Consider the following 18,391-nt stretch of genomic DNA (forward strand, 5'->3'; position numbering starts at 1 on the left):
GTATATTGTTGCTAGTTTCAAAATTAAGACGTAACATCCAGTACATTATTTGTACCTAGAGATAGGGATTTGCGTGTATACACCATACATGAATGCTATATAAATTGTGTGAATGTACTATTGTGATAACGTTTCAGATGACAATGTTACGTGTTAAAGTTCCAACTTAAATTTACAAATATTACCAATATCATATGGTAGATAAACTGTGTGAATATGAATTCTAGCTGCAAGTCGATTATCATACAATATCATAAAATACTAAATGCATAAGAACCTATGATAGAAAATTGATTATCATACAATATTTAATGTATATAAAAAAAAATTGATCAATATATAACACTTAATGTTCTAAAATCTGTGTTAAATGATCTGTATGAACACACAATATACAGCATCAAATAATAGTCAGCTGTTGACTCGAGATAAAAGAGTGAGTGGTATTCACGCAATATTCAAACGTTAACCACCAAATACAAAAGTTTATAAGATTTAATAAAGGACACAGCAACTGATAACAATATATACATAAGTTGCAACAATGAACTACTAGGAAGGAATAACAAAACAATAATAGTATACAACCAATGTTGCAATATAGATATATTGATACAATAACCACCTGTAAAATGAGAAAAATACAAACTGAGGATATATGATTATCCAGTGAGAACAATCAAACACAGAGTTAATAAACAACCCTATATATATATATATATATATATATATATATATATATATATATATATATATATATATATATATACATGATGGATTCAAGCTAAGTACAATGACTTAGTTAAAGCACAATATTTATCTAATAACTTGAGTACAATTTTACACAATATACATATCCTACTATTAATTATACATTTTGCGGATACAATGGTTGAAATATCTTAAGTAATACTATCAATCACCTGTTATAGAATAATACTAATTCTAAATACACAAGTTATTTGACCAATAAATATTAACCCAATCAATAATGGTAAAAATTTGAATCTATGATTTCAGCTAACACAGCAAATATAGCGGGTTATCCAGGCAGTACATAATTCAAGTGTCTCCAATACATCATATATTTCACAAGGCCAAATTGGGTAATAAGTAAGACACTTCATAAAAGTAGCACATTGTATATTTATATATTATATTTTTATTATATTTTTGTTATGTCCACCCATCTTTTAAATAAATAAACAATAAAAGTTAAATTTTAAGTAAAATTTCCTACCTCTATATAGTCTGGGCATTGAGTGCTGTTTAAACATTTCTTTGTGGGGAATACAGTTCCACAATCTTTTTTTGAAAAACCAATCACCAGCTACCTCCCACAAGTGTAGGATATGTGCATATTCATTTTTAACAATCTATACCAAGAGAAAAAAGCACATTTGAAACTAGAATTGATTTTAAAAGTGCCTTAAAATTGCATGCTCTTTATGATTCTTGCAAGTTTAATTTTGACTTCCCTATCCCTTTAAAGGGACAGTCTAGTCCAAAATAAACTTTCATGATTCAGATAGGGCATGTCATTTTAAACATCTTTCCAATTTACTTTTAGCACCCATTTTGCTTTGTTCTCTTGGTATTCTTAGTTGAAAGCTAAACCTAGGAGGTTCATATGCTAAGTTCTTAGATCTTGAAGGCCGCCTCTAAGCTGAAAGCATTTTTACAGTTTTTCACCACTAGATGGTGTTAGTTCATGTGAGTCATATAGATAACACTGTACTCACGCACTTGGAGTTACCTAGGAGTAAGCACTGATTGGCTAAAATGCTAGTCTGTCAAAAGAACTGAAATAAGGGGGCAGGTCTGCAAGACCTCGCTGAATGTGGAGAGCAATACGGTATTTCATATAGTGCAAATAATGTTCTGAAGCATAAATCTGCACAAATATTGACATTTTTAAACTTGCCTGGGAGTTTTTTTTTTTTTTTTTGTACTTTCTCTTTATATTTGAAAAAGTGGAGGCACGCAATAACATCTCAAGGATGATCATCTGGAAGGTCCTTCGGCTTTAGGACTAGTGGGCCAGATCAATCAAATCTTCAGCGTCAAAAGTTGGAGTAGCTAATAGGCAAAATAACTATTTTTGGGGCAGTCCAATTAAAATTAAACTTGTATGATTTCGATAGGACATGCCATTTTAAACAACTTTCCAATTTACTTTTATCATCACATTAGCTTTGTTCTTTTTGTATTCTTTGTTGAAAGCTAAACCTAGGTAGGCTCATATGCTAATTTCTAAGCCCTTGAAGGCCGCCTCTTATCTCGGTGCATTTTAATTGTTTTTCACAGTTAGACTGCTCTAGTTAATGTGTGCCATATAGATGAAATTGCACTCCCGGGGAGTTATTTATGAGTCAGCACTGATTGGCTAAAATGCAAGTCTGTCAAAAGAGCTGAAATAAGGGGGCAGTCTGCAGAGGATTAGATACAAGGTAATTACAGAGGTAAAAAAGCATATAAATATAACCGTGTTGGTTATTCAAAACTGGGGAATGGCTAATAAAGTCGAGTAAGAGTTCTGGAGTTCCTCTAAGGCGAAGATTGTTACACCTACTTCTGTCCTCAGTGTCAGCCATTGCTCATTTTAATAAACATTTTATATTGAGCCCCTTTGTGTCCGAGAATCTCTTTTAAGACCTTGGTCCTTTATATCCAGTGACAACAGTGTTGGTGCCTGGCTCCTGCATGATCAGGAGACCGGAGGTTAGCATAACAGGTGGCTGAGTACCTGGTTTGCGCATACAGCATTCTTGCTTTGCTTTATCTTGTATTGCATTGTACATACTACACTATGAGGCGCCTCCTTTTTGTTTTCTAGATTCCATACATAGGTGAACGTCCATTTCATGGTCTTTTATGTGATTCCACTTTAAAGGTAGCTCGGTCTGGAGTGATCTTGTCACAGGGGCTACCCACCTCACCCTCTTGGCTTTTAGCATAAGTGTGAGTGTCTGACAGGTCTTTGCTGGCAGTGTGTGCAGAAAGTGTTGTGTGAGACAAAGTACTCACAGACCCATGGCTGATAGTGTGGAAAAGATTGTAGGTCTGGTCTATGTGGTGCTAATCTTTTGCGGTTCATGTGGAAGTAGCCAGCACTCTGTCCGTTGTAGTTGGATGCAGGCTGCTTCCAGGCCTATAACTGTTGGCAGAGCTCAATCAGCGAGGTGGGTGGAGTCGCTCCATCAATGGGAGTCAGCGGCTATGGCATGCCCACTTCAGTTTTCAGAATCTTTTTGAGTTCTCTCCAGGTCGGCCAATACCTTACTCTGAGCTCCCTGTGTGCCTTTTAGAGAATCTGCTATGCACCTGGACTAACAGGTTGCTGTAATTACAACCCAAATCTCCTCTGCCACCAAGTAATTCAGTGTCTACCAACCTTTCCCTCTTGTATAGAATGTATAAATTTATAAATAACTAGAGTAACGGAGCCACAGAGGAGTGCATCCTTAATGTTAGCTCGCCAAGTCCATCCCAACTATATTTTATTTGTATATATTTGATATTTTACTTAGTGCTCAAATGCAGTAATTAGTTACCTGAAGTCAACCAGAGATGTGGTTACTGAAATACTGAGGGGGTACAGAGTTTATATTATGTATTTTTAAGGAGCTACAAACAATTGTTTAATTATAGCAGGATGTAATTGATCAATGAACCCTAAAAGACCAGAATACAATTTCCCTGCTTGAGTACAGTTGATACTATTAAAGCAGTGGATATTCTAAACCACCCAATAAGATAAATACTACAAGTAAAATATATCTATTAAGGAGGTCTGCATTCATAATGAAGGCCTGTCAAAAAAAAAACACATTCAAATGCAAAGTGCAAAGAGATGAGTTTGAGGATATTTTCAAACAGATTTAGACATGAAAAGATTTTGTTTGGGTTTAGGAGTTTCACATAAAAGGAACAGTAATCGTTCGGTTTAGGATCAATTGTATTTTTCTGATGATGATACAAAGCTTAAATCTAGAGTATAATGGGATCCAGCAAATAAATTATTATTAATAATAATTATAAAGTGGCAAGAAAGATCAGATGAGCTACAGAGATCAGGATGAATTGCAAATGGCAGGGGTGAGTGGAGAGGTTAAAAGGAATTTGCAACTGTCCCATAATTTAATTTGATGTAAATGAGTTGATATGGGTTTAAATTTAATTAGTCTGGAGCATGATCAGGATTTGCGATTTCCTAGTAAGCTAGAACATTGAAGTAATGCTTCCGAAATAAGAGAATATGGTAAAATGGGAAAATACCAGTAACTCTCCAACATAGCAAGGGTCTGCTTGCTACATTTAATTCATCTTCTAACCAAATTTATGTTTATTATTGCCACATGTTTACATGCAAGATATGTGTGAAATATTTTGAGTTGGTAATGTACAAAGTTGTGTAAAAATGTCTGTACCTGAAGAGTCAAGAGGACGAATTGTAAGATGAGAGGATGAAGGCAAATTAAAGGGACATGAAACCCAGTTTTCATTCATGATTCAGATAGAGTATGCAACCTTCTAATTCACTTGTATTATCAACTTTTCTTTATTCTGTTAGTATCTTTTGTTGAAAGTAGGGATGTAAGCTCGGGAGCATGCATGTGTCTGGAACACTATATGGCAGCGCTATTTCCTGCCATGTTGTTCTCCAGACACCTATCTAGGTATCTCTCCAACAAAGAATACTATGGGAATGAAGAAAATTTGATAATAGAAATAATTTGAAAATGTTTTAAAAATTGTATGCTCTGTCTAAATCACATATGAACATTCTGGGTTTCATATCCCTTTAAAAGGTGGAAGTTGGAGAGTAAAAATGACTAGATGTGCATTTAAAGCAGGAGAACATGTGATGCATGAACCATGGTGCGTAAGGCTAAGCTGTAGTTTGGACAGTATGGAAGGAGTTAACATAAGGGTAGATGTTCCCATAAAAAAGGAATAATTCTCATAGTTATAGTGAATAGGAAACCATGGTGAGCAACAGGGGTTGTGAGATAAAAGTATTAAAGTAATTAACATTCCCACAGCTAAACAAGTGCAGTTTGACTAATTAATTTCTTTTATAGATGAGTCAAATAAAAAAATGCAGCATCTGGAGGAGGAATAAATGAGTGATAATTATTTTCTTTAAAGAGTGACCACCTCCACAATGTATTAATACAGCTTTCTTTATTTTTAATTGCAGATATACATACAGTACATTAACTTGTCTTTTTAAAACAAATTTTCCCGGGAATCAGGCTGAAAATATTACTCAGTAGCTATGTACAACATTAGTTGGTGTCAGCTAGGGTGTTTGTGTGTGAACAGGGTAAAGTGTCAAAAATAGTGCTCACGATAAACGTGATAGGTCATTACACACGCACACTCATTTGGTGGATTACATACAAAATAGATGAGTGAAGTTCTGTTCTTTGACATTTAAATTGTAGAATTAATCAAAATACTACTTGAATGTCACTAGTAGACAATGTATATTATTGCAGCAGCTGCTACCAGGTAGAGTAAGCCAATGTATTAGGGTTTTTACAAAGGACAAGTCATGATTCAGTGTATGTCATGATTCAGTGTTGGGTTGCAGACCAACTTCTTTAGCTGTGTACCCAAGTTAGATTACACACGTGCTTACATCAACAGTTTCGCCTACATACAAGAGCAGCACACAAGCTTCCATATTTTTCACTATGACAAATTATAATTACCAATAATAAGTATTACCAATAATTACCACTTTATGTGAAGATTACATAGAGAGCGTGGACTGGTGGAGATTAATATATAGAGTGAATGAGAGAAGAGAGGAATGGGTGTGGAGTTAATAGGGAAAGGGAGTTGGTAAGTGAAATAGAGAGAAGTATCACTGTTACATGGTTCGTTTTGTTCAGGGTCTTTTTTAATTAGTTTATAATGATCTTTGAAAAAGCATTGTTTCAAATATTTTTAACATATATTTAATCAGATCTTCTAAGTTTTTCCCATAAGCTCCCTTGCTGTTCTGTGTACTTAACATGTTGGTCATCTGCCCAGTATGGCTTTTTATTCCAATGTATTTTATCCAAATGAAAGAAGGCCAGTTATGCCCTTGAAGCAATTGAACATATTTGTAACTCCATTTTATAATAGTCCCTTTGAACAACAGTTGTGAAAGGTGACCATCTGGTCCTCCTTGCATATTTCAGTTTATTTTATCTCTCCATTATGTTTCCTTCTTTACAAACAGCGTTTGGTGAAAAGGTCCTGCTGAAGGCAGTTCCTCAGACTCAAGCAAGCTTTGTGCCATGCTTTGTGCCATACCATCTGAACTTAAAGGGACACTGAACCCAATTTTTTTCTTTCATGATTCAGATAGAGCATGCCATTTTAAGCAAATTTCTAATTTACTCCTATTATCAATTTTTCTTTATTCTCTTGGTAATTTTTATTTGAAAAAGCATGAATTTAAACTTACGAGCCGTCCGATCTTTGGTTTAACACCTGGGAAGCACTTGCTGATTGGTGGCTGATACCAAAAATGGTCCGGCTCATAAGCTTACTTCCCTGATTTTTCAAATAAAGATACCAAGAGAACGAAGAAATAAGATAATAGGAGTAAATTAGAAAGTTGCTTAAAATTGCATGCTCTATCTGAATCATGAGAGAAAACATTGGGTTCAGTGTCCTTTAATATGATATGACAAGAAAATAAAACAAAACGCAAGCATTAATTGATATCTTACACAAAGCAATATCATACAAATGTCCCCCCTGACAGAGTTTTATTTATTTGTTTAGTTTTGTGTGTGATGAATGACATATGCCACTTGGTTCTTTTGCAGATTTGGGCCAGGCTTGGTGATATATTGGTATGGGTTTATTGAAGAACTGGATTGCAATCGCCAGAGAGGTATTCTGCTGAGTGATGAGTTCCCCAGCAATATTACAACCCTGCAAGACTGCAGGTCTGAGGAGGAGCGAGGCCAGGGGCACAGCGAGAAGAGCAACCAGAACACTGCTGCAAACAGTGGGACTGCAGATAAGCAGCCTCTTACAAATGCTGTATGACCCCATTGTTACTTTCCCTATTTCCTCACTTGCTAGCAGCATTACCTCTAGTTTACAGAATGATGTTCTAGCAAATCTTCTGTACAATGGCCTAGGAGAGGACAAATGAACAAAGAGAAGGAAGAGCTAGAACACTAAAACATTTCTGATTCAGTAATACATTACCTATAGGTTTTTTATCACAGGGGCAGTAGACGGCAGAACACAACATGATTTGAGATGTATGATGTTTGATTTTGTTTCCTATCTCTTCCAGATGAGTCCTGTTAAAGTAAAACATTCATTTTCAGTGTGTATTGCTGAGTACCTTAATACTACCTAACTGTGTTATCCGTGGCAATCTAACTCCTGATATTGTTACCACAAATCCCCTCATTAGATGTGTTGGTAAGAAAACTTTCTTGATTTTCTTTGTAGTCTCAGGTGGATTTCAGATTCTTTAACATGAAGTAGGTTTTGGTGAATGTCCCAGAGTTAACATCCCCGTAACACAATGTTTTATAAATAAAATACATTTTAATATTTGTTTGTTGTTTTTATTCTATGTAGAAACCTTTGCATCATCACCTCTCATGGAGTATGACTTTTGTTTTGTTGCGGATGTCTGATTCTGACTGGAGATTTTAAACATCAAATCTTATTAACATGGATTTATTTTTTTTAACTTGCTTGCATTAAATGTGTACTAAATATGTACTGACTGCATAATATTGTGTAGCTGCTACTGTGCATAGAGTATACATATCAGTCAGCTCCCCTATAAGATTTATTTATTTTTTTCTAAGTTATTGCAGCCCATTTTTTTTCAATACAGTACGTTGGAACTCTGTAACCCCAGTATGCCTTTGACTTCCACATGTCTGTAATAAATGTATATTGCATTGATTCTTTTAAAATGCTTAATTAAACATGTTTGCCTAAATTACAAGTGGAGCACAAGAATATTAGTGTTATTATGCATTAACAATGTTCAAGCACAATCAATAGTGCTTCTGTTTTTGTGTCCATATTATTTTTATTGCTCGACTGACCCCAGGGACCACTAAACTCACAATTTTGAATCCCGTGGACCACTAACATGATTTTTTTTATTTTTATTTTTTTTTAAAAAGGTACAAACCTCTATAATGTGTGTATATGTATATATATATATATATATATATATATATATATACAGTATCCTATAATATAAAAGGCCAAGTGTGTTTGTCCGAAGCTGTCATGCGCAGTAGAGACAGAATGAGGACAAACACACCTGGCCTTTCAGTCCCTAGCTGATCTGCGGCAGAAGTGGGCGTGACCGGGTGGGGGCGTGGCCGGGTGTGAATGGCCGTAAAGGGGGCGTGGCCGCGCGATAGAGAGGAGAGAGAGATAGAGAGGGGAGAGAGATAGAGAGGGGAGAGAGATAGAGAGGGGAGAGAGATAGAGAGGGGAGAGAGATAGAGAGGGGAGAGAGATAGAGAGGGGAGAGAGATAGAGAGGGGAGAGAGATAGAGAGGGGAGTGAGATAGAGAGGGGGGAGAGATAGAGAGGGGGGAGAGAGAGCGCAAAAGAAAGGGGGGAGAGAGCGCAAAAGAGAGGGGGAGAGAGCGCAAAAGAGGGGGGAGAGATAGAGCGCAATAGAGAGGGGTGGAAGAGCGCAAAAGAGAGGAGGGAGAGAGCGCAAAAGAGAGGAGGGGAGAGAGAGCGCAAAAGAGAGGGGGAGAGAGAGCGCAAAAGAGAGGGGGGAGAGAGAGAGCGCAAAAGAGAGGGGGGAGAGAGCGCAAAAGAGAGGGGGAGAGAGGGAGCGCAAAAGAGAGGGGGGGGAGAGAGGGAGCGCAAAAGAGAGGGGGAGAGAGAGCTCAAAAGAGAGGGGGAGAGAGAGAGCAAAAGAGAGGGGGAGGGAGAGAGCGCAAGGGGTGGGACCGCTGTACTGCAAAAAATGGCCTGTGTGAACGGGCTTTAGGACTAGTATATATATATATATATATATCTACACACATACTGTACATAACTAGTATAACCATAGCTAAGTTTACATTATGTATATATTTACACATTTTTAAGAATTATTTTTTGGAATTAACTAATTGAATGACAGAATTGAGAGAATACTTCCAAATGACAGATGAAGGGTGAGTGCCAACTTTTGAGCTGGAAACAGAGAGGCAGAAAGTGGGGAAAAAAAGAATTATGTTTAAAAGGACCACAAGACTTCCAAGTTACCTCCCCAGTTAGGAATTATTCAAAACTACTTATGGTCATGGACAGACATCGGAGTCATAAATTAAGTTTATATCAGAAAGCTCTCAAAATGGATGTGAGCTAACCATAACTGATTCTGGCAATTACTATAATACTTGTGGGATATGGCTGATCTGCTGGATGGCAATTACTGGAATTCAGGTGGAATAAAATTGTTAGAATGAAAAATAATTAATATTTAATTAAAAAAAAGAAGATGGAGGGGAGGAAGACAAACAGTGATGTAAGTCCATCTGAAGGAATTAGGAAAACTACAAAGACAGGTAAAGGGAAGAAAATAAATGATTATTTTTTTAAGATTTTCTTTTTTTATATACTTTAATTCCACTATTTCAAGCCAAGACTATACCAACCCCTCTGCTGGCTTTAGAATGGAAGCATCTTCCTCTGAGCAGTTGGCGACCGCTGGTATAGGCCCTAGGGTGCGTTAAAATTTGCATGTCAGATAGCACAGGTTCGCTAGTTCCCTCACATAATCAACTTCTATTTGTGTGAGCAGTAAAATTCATGTTGGATAACACTCAGGCGCTAAGCCAAGGGTGCACTTAGACAATGGTGTTCAAGTAGGCAAAGTATTTTGGGTCTGGACTGACCTTAGGCAGGATTAGACTGATGTACTTTAGGTAAGTTCTTCTCTGTGAAAAGCATTATTGGGCTAAAAGAGGCTGCTCCCAGGTGGTAACTCACCATAGAACAAGCTAACAAGTTATTGATCTGGTGTTCGTTCCTGAGAGCACGCTTCTCTTTCTGTATGTGTAATTATTATTATTATTTCTTTCCTAAGATATGGTGAGTCCACGGAATCATCAATTACTAGTGGGAATATCACTCCTAGCAAGCAGGAGGAGGCAAAGAGCACTACAGCAAAGCTACTATAAATGTCACTTCCCTTACCCATAATCCCTAGTCATTCTCTTTGCCTGCGGTGCAAGGAGGAGGTGAAGTTATGGTGTCTGATCTACAATCAAGATTTTTTTATTTTAAAAGCAGAGTAGGTTTGCTTTGATCTTTCTAAGGAGTTTAACCTTAGCCCATGTCAGTCTCTTCAGTAGGGCAATGGTGGCTTTTAAGCAATTGGGAACTTGTGGGGTAAGAGCCTCACTGCGTTTTCCCAAAACATTTTGCTGCCCTATTTAGATAGCCTGAGTAAGTTTCCACAGGTCCATGTGAGGGATGGCATCCTTTCAAACCAGGTGAGCTGTGCTACTGCCGGACCGATAAATAGTAAAGTAAGTGCCAGTTTTATTTTCTCCAACATAGGTGTGTCCGGTCCACGGCGTCATCCTTACTTGTGGGATATTCTCTTCCCCAACAGGAAATGGCAAAGAGCCCAGCAAAGCTGGTCACATGATCCCTCCTAGGCTCCGCCTACCCCAGTCATTCTCTTTGCCGTTGTACAGGCAACATCTCCACGGAGATGGCTTAGAGTTTTTTAGTGTTTAACTGTAGTTTTTCATTATTCAATCAAGAGTTTGTTATTTTCAAATAGTGCTGGTATGTACTATTTACTCAGAAACAGAAAAGAGATGAAGAATTCTGTTTGTATGAGGAAAATGATTTTAGCAACCGTAACTAAAATCCATGGCTGTTCCACACAGGACTGTTGAGAGCAATTAACTTCAGTTGGGGGAACAGTGTGCAGTCTCTTGCTGCTTGAGGTATGACACATTCTAACAAGACGATGTAATGCTGGAAGCTGTCATTTTCCCTATGGGATCCGGTAAGCCATGTTTATTACGATCGTAAATAAGGGCTTCACAAGGGCTTATTTAGACTGTAGACTTTTCTGGGCTAAATCGATTCATTATTAACACATATTTAGCCTTGAGGAATCATTTTATCTGGGTATTTTGATATAATAATATCGGCAGGCACTGTATTAGACACCTTATTTCTTAGGGGCTTTCCCAAAGCATAAGCAGAGTCTCATTTTCGCGCCGGTGTGGCGCACTTGTTTTTGAGAGGCATGGCATGCAGTCGCATGTGAGAGGAGCTCTGATACTTAGAAAAGACTTTCTGAAGGCGTCATTTGGTATCGTATTCCCCTTTGGGTTTGGTTGGGTCTCAGCAAAGCAGATACCAGGGACTGTAAAGGGGTTAAAGCTTAAAACGGCTCCGGTTCCGTTATTTTAAGGGTTAAAGCTTCCAAATTTGGTGTGCAATATTTTTAAGGCTTTAAGACACTGTGGTGAAAATTTGGTGAATTTTGAACAATTCCTTCATGTTTTTTCGCAATTGCAGTAATAAAGTGTGTTCAGTTTAAAATTTAAAGTGACAGTAACGGTTTTATTTTAAAACGTTTTTTGTACTTTCTTATCAAGTTTATGCCTGTTTAACATGTCTGAACTACCAGATAGACTGTGTTCTGAATGTGGGGAAGCCAGAATTCCGATTCATTTAAATAAATGTGATTTATGTGATAATGACAATGATGCCCAAGATGATTCCTCAAGTGAGGGGAGTAAGCATGGTACTGCATCATTCCCTCCTTCGTCTACACGAGTCTTGCCCACTCAGGAGGCCCCTAGTACATCTAGCGCGCCAATACTCCTTTCTATGCAACAATTAACGGCTGTAATGGATAATTCTGTCAAAAACATTTTAGCCAAAATGAACCCTTGTCAGCGTAAGCGTGGCTGCTCTGTTTTAGTTACTGAAGAGCATGACGACGCTGATATTAATATCTCTGAAGGGCCCCTAACCCAATCTGAGGGGGCCAGGGAGGTTTTGTCTGAGGGAGAAATTACTGATTTAGGGAACATTTCTCAGCAGGCTGAATCTGATGTGATTACATTTAAATTTAAGTTGGAACATCTCCGCATTTTGCTTAAGGAGGTATTATCCACTCTGGATGATTGTGAAAATTTGGTCATCCCAGAGAAACTATGTAAAATGGACAAGTTCCTAGAGGTGCCGGGGCTCCCAGAAGCTTTTCCTATACCCAAGCGGGTGGCGGACATTGTTAATAAAGAATGGGAAAGGCCCGGTATTCCTTTCGTCCCTCCCCCCATATTTAAAAAATTGTTTCCTATGGTCGACCCCAGAAAGGACTTATGGCAGTCAGTCCCCAAGGTCGAGGGAGCGGTTTCTACTTTAAACAAACGCACCACTATACCCATAGAGGATAGTTGTGCTTTCAAAGATCCTATGGATAAAAAATTAGAAGGTTTGCTTAAAAAGATGTTTGTTCAGCAGGGTTACCTTCTACAACCCATTTCATGCATTGTCCCTGTCACTACAGCCGCATATTTCTGGTTTGATGAACTGATAAAGGTGCTCGATAGGGATTCTCCTCCTTATGAGGAGATTATGGACAGAATCAATGCTCTCAAATTGGCTAATTCTTTCACTCTAGACGCCACTTTGCAATTGGCTAGGTTAGCGGCTAAGAATTCTGGGTTTGCTATTGTGGCGCGCAGAGCGCTTTGGTTGAAATCTTGGTCGGCTGATGCGTCTTCCAAGAACAAACTACTAAACATTCCTTTCAAGGGGAAAACGCTGTTTGGTCCTGACTTGAAAGAGATTATCTCTGATATCACTGGGGGTAAGGGCCACGCCCTTCCTCAGGATCGGCCTTTCAAGGCAAAAAATAGACCTAATTTTCGTCCCTTTCGTAAAAACGGACCAGCCCAGAGTGCTACGTCCTCTAAGCAAGAGGGTAATACTTCTCAGGCCAAGCCAGCTTGGAGACCAATGCAAGGCTGGAACAAGGGAAAGCAGGCCAAGAAACCTGCCACTGCTACCAAGACAGCATGAAATACTGGCCCCCGATCCGGGACCGGATCTGGTGGGGGGCAGACTCTCTCTCTTCGCTCAGGCTTGGGCAAGAGATGTTCTGGATCCTTGGGCGCTAGAAATAGTCTCCCAGGGTTATCTTCTGGAATTCAAGGGACTTCCCCCAAGGGGGAGGTTCCACAGGTCTCAGTTGTCTTCAGACCACATAAAAAGACAGGCGTTCTTACATTGTGTAGAAGACCTGTTAAAAATGGGAGTGATTCATCCTGTTCCATTAAGAGAACAAGGGATGGGGTTCTACTCCAATCTGTTCATAGTTCCCAAAAAAGAGGGAACGTTCAGACCAATCTTAGATCTCAAGATCTTAAACAAATTTCTCAAGGTCCCATCGTTCAAGATGGAAACCATTCGAACTATCCTTCCTTCCATCCAGGAAGGTCAATTCATGACGACGGTGGATTTAAAGGATGCGTATCTACATATTCCTATCCACAAGGAACATCATCGGTTCCTAAGGTTTGCATTCCTGGACAAACATTACCAGTTTGTGGCGCTTCCTTTCGGATTAGCCACTGCTCCAAGGATTTTCACAAAGGTACTAGGGTCCCTTCTAGCGGTGCTAAGACCAAGGGGCATTGCAGTAGTACCCTACCTGGACGACATTCTGATTCAAGCGTCGTCCCTCCCTCGAGCAAAGGCTCACACGGACATCGTCCTGGCCTTTCTCAGATCTCACGGCTGGAAAGTGAACGTGGAAAAGAGTTCTCTATCCCCGTCAACAAGGGTTCCCTTCTTGGGAACAATTATAGACTCCTCAGAAATGAGGATTTTTCTAACAGAGGCCAGAAAAACAAAACTTCTGGACTCTTGTCGGATACTTCATTCCGTTCCTCTTCCTTCCGTAGCTCAGTGCATGGAAGTGATCGGGTTGATGGTAGCGGCAATGGACATAGTTCCTTTTGCGCGCATTCATCTAAGACCATTACAACTGTGCATGCTCAGTCAGTGGAATGGGGACTATACAGACTTGTCTCCAAAGATACAAGTAAATCAGAGGACCAGAGACTCACTCCGTTGGTGGCTGTCCCTGGACAACCTGTCACAAGGGATGACATTCCGCAGACCAGAGTGGGTCATTGTCACGACCGACGCCAGTCTGATGGGCTGGGGCGCGGTCTGGGGATCCCTGAAAGCTCAGGGTCTTTGGTCTCGGGAAGAATCTCTTCTACCGATAAATATTCTGGAACTGAGAGCGATATTCAATGCTCTCAAGGCTTGGCCTCAGCTAGCGAGGACCAAGTTCATACGGTTTCAATCAGACAACATGACGACTGTTGCGTACATCAACCATCAGGGGGGAACAAGGAGTTCCCTAGCGATGGAAGAAGTGACCAAGATTATTCTATGGGCGGAGTCTCACTCCTGCCACCTGTCTGCTATCCACATCCCAGGAGTGGAAAATTGGGAAGCGGATTTTCTGAGTCGTCAGACATTGCATCCGGGGGAGTGGGAACTCCATCCGGAAATCTTTGCCCAAGTCACTCAGCTGTGGGGCATTCCAGACATGGATCTAATGGCCTCTCGTCAGAACTTCAAAGTTCCCTGTTACGGGTCCAGATCCAGGGATCCCAAGGCGGCTCTAGTGGATGCACTAGTAGCACCTTGGACCTTCAAACTAGCTTATGTGTTCCCGCCGTTTCCTCTCATCCCCAGGCTGGTAGCCAGGATCAATCAGGAGAGGGCGTCGGTGATCTTGATAGCTCCTGCGTGGCCACGCAGGACTTGGTATGCAGATCTGGTGAATATGTCATCGGCTCCACCTTGGAAGCTACCTTTGAGACGAGACCTTCTTGTTCAGGGTCCGTTCGAACATCCGAATCTGGTTTCACTCCAGCTGACTGCCTGGAGATTGAACGCTTGATTTTATCGAAGCGAGGTTTCTCAGATTCTGTTATCAATACTCTTGTTCAGGCCAGAAAGCCTGTAACTAGAAAGATTTACCACAAAATTTGGAAAAAATATATCTGTTGGTGTGAATCTAAAGGATTCCCTTGGGACAAGGTTAAGATTCCTAGGATTCTATCCTTCCTTCAAGAAGGATTGGAAAAAGGATTATCGGCAAGTTCCCTGAAGGGACAGATTTCTGCCTTGTCGGTGTTACTTCACAAAAAGCTGGCAGCTGTGCCAGATGTTCAAGCCTTTGTTCAGGCTCTGGTTAGAATCAAGCCTGTTTACAAACCTTTGACTCCTCCTTGGAGTCTCAATTTAGTTCTTTCAGTTCTTCAGGGGGTTCCGTTTGAACCCTTACATTCCGTTGATATTAAGTTATTATCTTGGAAAGTTTTGTTTTTAGTTGCAATTTCTTCTGCTAGAAGAGTTTCAGAATTATCTGCTCTGCAGTGTTCCCCTCCTTATCTGGTGTTCCATGCAGATAAGGTGGTTTTACGTACTAAACCTGGTTTTCTTCCAAAAGTTGTTTCTAACAAAAACATTAACCAGGAGATTATCGTACCTTCTCTGTGTCCGAAACCAGTTTCAAAGAAGGAACGTTTGTTGCACAATTTGGATGTTGTTCGCGCTCTAAAATTCTATTTAGATGCTACAAAGGATTTTAGACAAACATCTTCCTTGTTTGTTGTTTATTCAGGTAAAAGGAGAGGTCAAAAAGCAACTTCTACCTCTCTCTCTTTTTGGATTAAAAGCATCATCAGATTGGCTTACGAGACTGCCGGACGGCAGCCTCCCGAAAGAATCACAGCTCATTCCACTAGGGCTGTGGCTTCCACATGGGCCTTCAAGAACGAGGCTTCTGTTGATCAGATATGTAGGGCAGCGACTTGGTCTTCACTGCACACTTTTACCAAATTTTACAAGTTTGATACTTTTGCTTCTTCTGAGGCTATTTTTGGGAGAAAGGTTTTGCAAGCCGTGGTGCCTTCCATTTAGGTGACCTGATTTGCTCCCTCCCTTCATCCGTGTCCTAAAGCTTTGGTATTGGTTCCCACAAGTAAGGATGACGCCGTGGACCGGACACACCTATGTTGGAGAAAACAGAATTTATGTTTACCTGATAAATTTCTTTCTCCAACGGTGTGTCCGGTCCACGGCCCGCCCTGGTTTTTTTAATCAGGTCTGATAATTTATTTTCTTTAACTACAGTCACCACGGTACCATATGGTTTCTCCTATGCAAATATTCCTCCTTAACGTCGGTCGAATGACTGGGGTAGGCGGAGCCTAGGAGGGATCATGTGACCAGCTTTGCTGGGCTCTTTGCCATTTCCTGTTGGGGAAGAGAATATCCCACAAGTAAGGATGACGCCGTGGACCGGACACACCGTTGGAGAAAGAAATTTATCAGGTAAACATAAATTCTGTTTTTCTATGTAAGCAGGGAAAAATTTGGCACTTATTCAGCTGAAACGCTGCAGGGGGACATTTTTTATTATTCCTGTCAGGGTGCAGGTTTTATTTATTTAATTTATTGATGGCTCAGTGAGGATCCGTTTTTAGTAACGGATTATGTACTTTTATTGGGGGTGGGGTTTGTTTGTTTTTAAGCCTGATTTCAAGAAAGTTGGGTTTTTTTTGTTTTTGTTTTTTAAATTGCTTTTTTGTCAGCGGACCGCCCCTTTTAGGGAGGTTCTGATTCTTTGATGTCAGAGGGTTTTTTTTTAGCTTTTCTTCACTTCCTGTAGAGTAAGGTGCGCCTATTTCAGCTGGCTCTGCTGTTTAGAAGGCTTCTTGCTGTTTTTGCTTTTCTGCAATCCGGATTGTAAACAGGATCATTTTTTTCCTCTGTTTGCTGCGGGTTGCAGGACAGGTAGGGCACCTCAGTAATTCTGCTGAGGTGTAGAATGTTGCCTGTAGTACGTTTTCTTGATTTGGTAAATTTAAAGGGAACATTTATTTAAGAACGTTTTCTCTTGTTAAGTGTATCCAGTCAACGGATCATCCATTACTTATGGGATATTCTCCTTCCCAACAGGAAGTTGCAAGAGGATCACCCACAGCAGAGCTGCTATATAGTTCCTCCCCTCACTGCCATATCCAGTCATTCTCTTGCAACTCTCAACAAAGATGGAAGTAGTAAGAGGAGAGTGGTGTATTATAGTTAGTTTTTTTAACTTCAATCAAAAGTTTGTTATTTTTAAATGGTACCGGAGTGTACTATTTTATCTCAGGCAGCATTAGAAGAAGAATCTGCCTGCGGTTTCTATGATCTTAGCAGAAGTAACTAAGATCCACTGCCGTTCTCACATATTCTGAGGAGTGAGGTAACTTCAGAGGGGGAATGGCGTGCAGGTTATCCTGCAATAAGGTATGTGCAGTTAACATATTTCTAGGGATGGAATTTGCTAGAAAAATGCTGCTGATACCGGATTAATGTAAGTTAAGCCTAAATACAGTGATTTAATAGCGACTGGTATCAGGCTTATTACCAGAGATACATACTCATAAAAGTGCAATATAAAACGTTTGCTGGCATGTTTAATCGTTTTTATATATGCTTGGTGATAAAACTTATTGGGGCCTAGTTTTTTTCCACATGGCTGGCTTGATTTTTGCCTAGAAACAGTTTCCTGAGGCTTTCCACTGTTGTAATATGAGTGGGAGGGGCCTATTTTAGCGTTTTTCTGCACTTCTAAAATTACAGACAGAGACACTCAGCTTCCCTCTGCATGATACAGGACATCTCTGAAGGGCTCAAAAGGCTTCAAAAGTCGTGTTTGAGGAGGGTAACAACCACAGTAGACCTGTGGCAGTTGTTGTGACTAGTTTTAAAAACGTTTTTTTCATTTATTATTCCGTTTTTGGTATTAAATCATCCATTTGCAAGTGGGTGCAATGCTCTGCTAACTTGTTACATACACTGTAAAAATTTCGTTAGTGTAACTGCCTTTTTTCACTGTTATTTCAAATTTTGACAAAATTTGTTTTTCTTAAAGGCACAGTAACATTTTTTATATTGCTTGTTTAACTTGATGCAAAGTGTTTTCCAAGCTTGCTAGTCTCATTGCTAGTCTGTACAAACATGTCTGAGATAGAGGAAACTACTTGTTCATTATGTTTAAAAGCCATGGTGGAGCCCCATAGGAGAATGTGTACTAAATGTATTGATTTCACCTTAAACAGTAAAGATCAGTCTTTATCTATAAAAGAATTGTCACCAGAGGGTTCTGTCGAGGGGGAAGTTATGCCGACTAACTCTCCCCACGTGTCGGACCCTTTGCCTCCCGCTCAAGGGACGCACGCTAATATGGCGCCAAGTACATCAGGGACGCCCATAGCGATTACTTTGCAGGACATGGCTGCGATCATGGATAATACCCTGTCAGCGGTATTAGCCAGAT

General features: G+C 39.7%; 1 protein-coding gene across 6 annotated transcripts in view; it reads left to right on the forward strand.

Moving 5' to 3' along the window:
- The window catches only part of CDIN1 (CDAN1 interacting nuclease 1), a 644,910-nt gene extending 637,327 nt beyond the window's left edge, over positions 1-7,583 (forward strand). For all 6 annotated transcript variants that reach the window (XM_053697949.1, XM_053697953.1, XM_053697951.1 and 3 more), the window contains one exon: positions 6,834-7,583. In XM_053697949.1, the coding sequence (XP_053553924.1) occupies positions 6,834-7,059 (226 nt within the window). In that variant the 3' untranslated portion in view covers positions 7,060-7,583. The remainder of the gene's footprint in view (positions 1-6,833) is intronic.
- The last annotated feature ends 10,808 nt before the right edge of the window (positions 7,584-18,391 follow it).

The sequence above is a fragment of the Bombina bombina genome, chromosome 1 (assembly GCF_027579735.1).
Source record: "Bombina bombina isolate aBomBom1 chromosome 1, aBomBom1.pri, whole genome shotgun sequence".
NCBI classification, from domain to species: domain Eukaryota; kingdom Metazoa; phylum Chordata; class Amphibia; order Anura; family Bombinatoridae; genus Bombina; species Bombina bombina.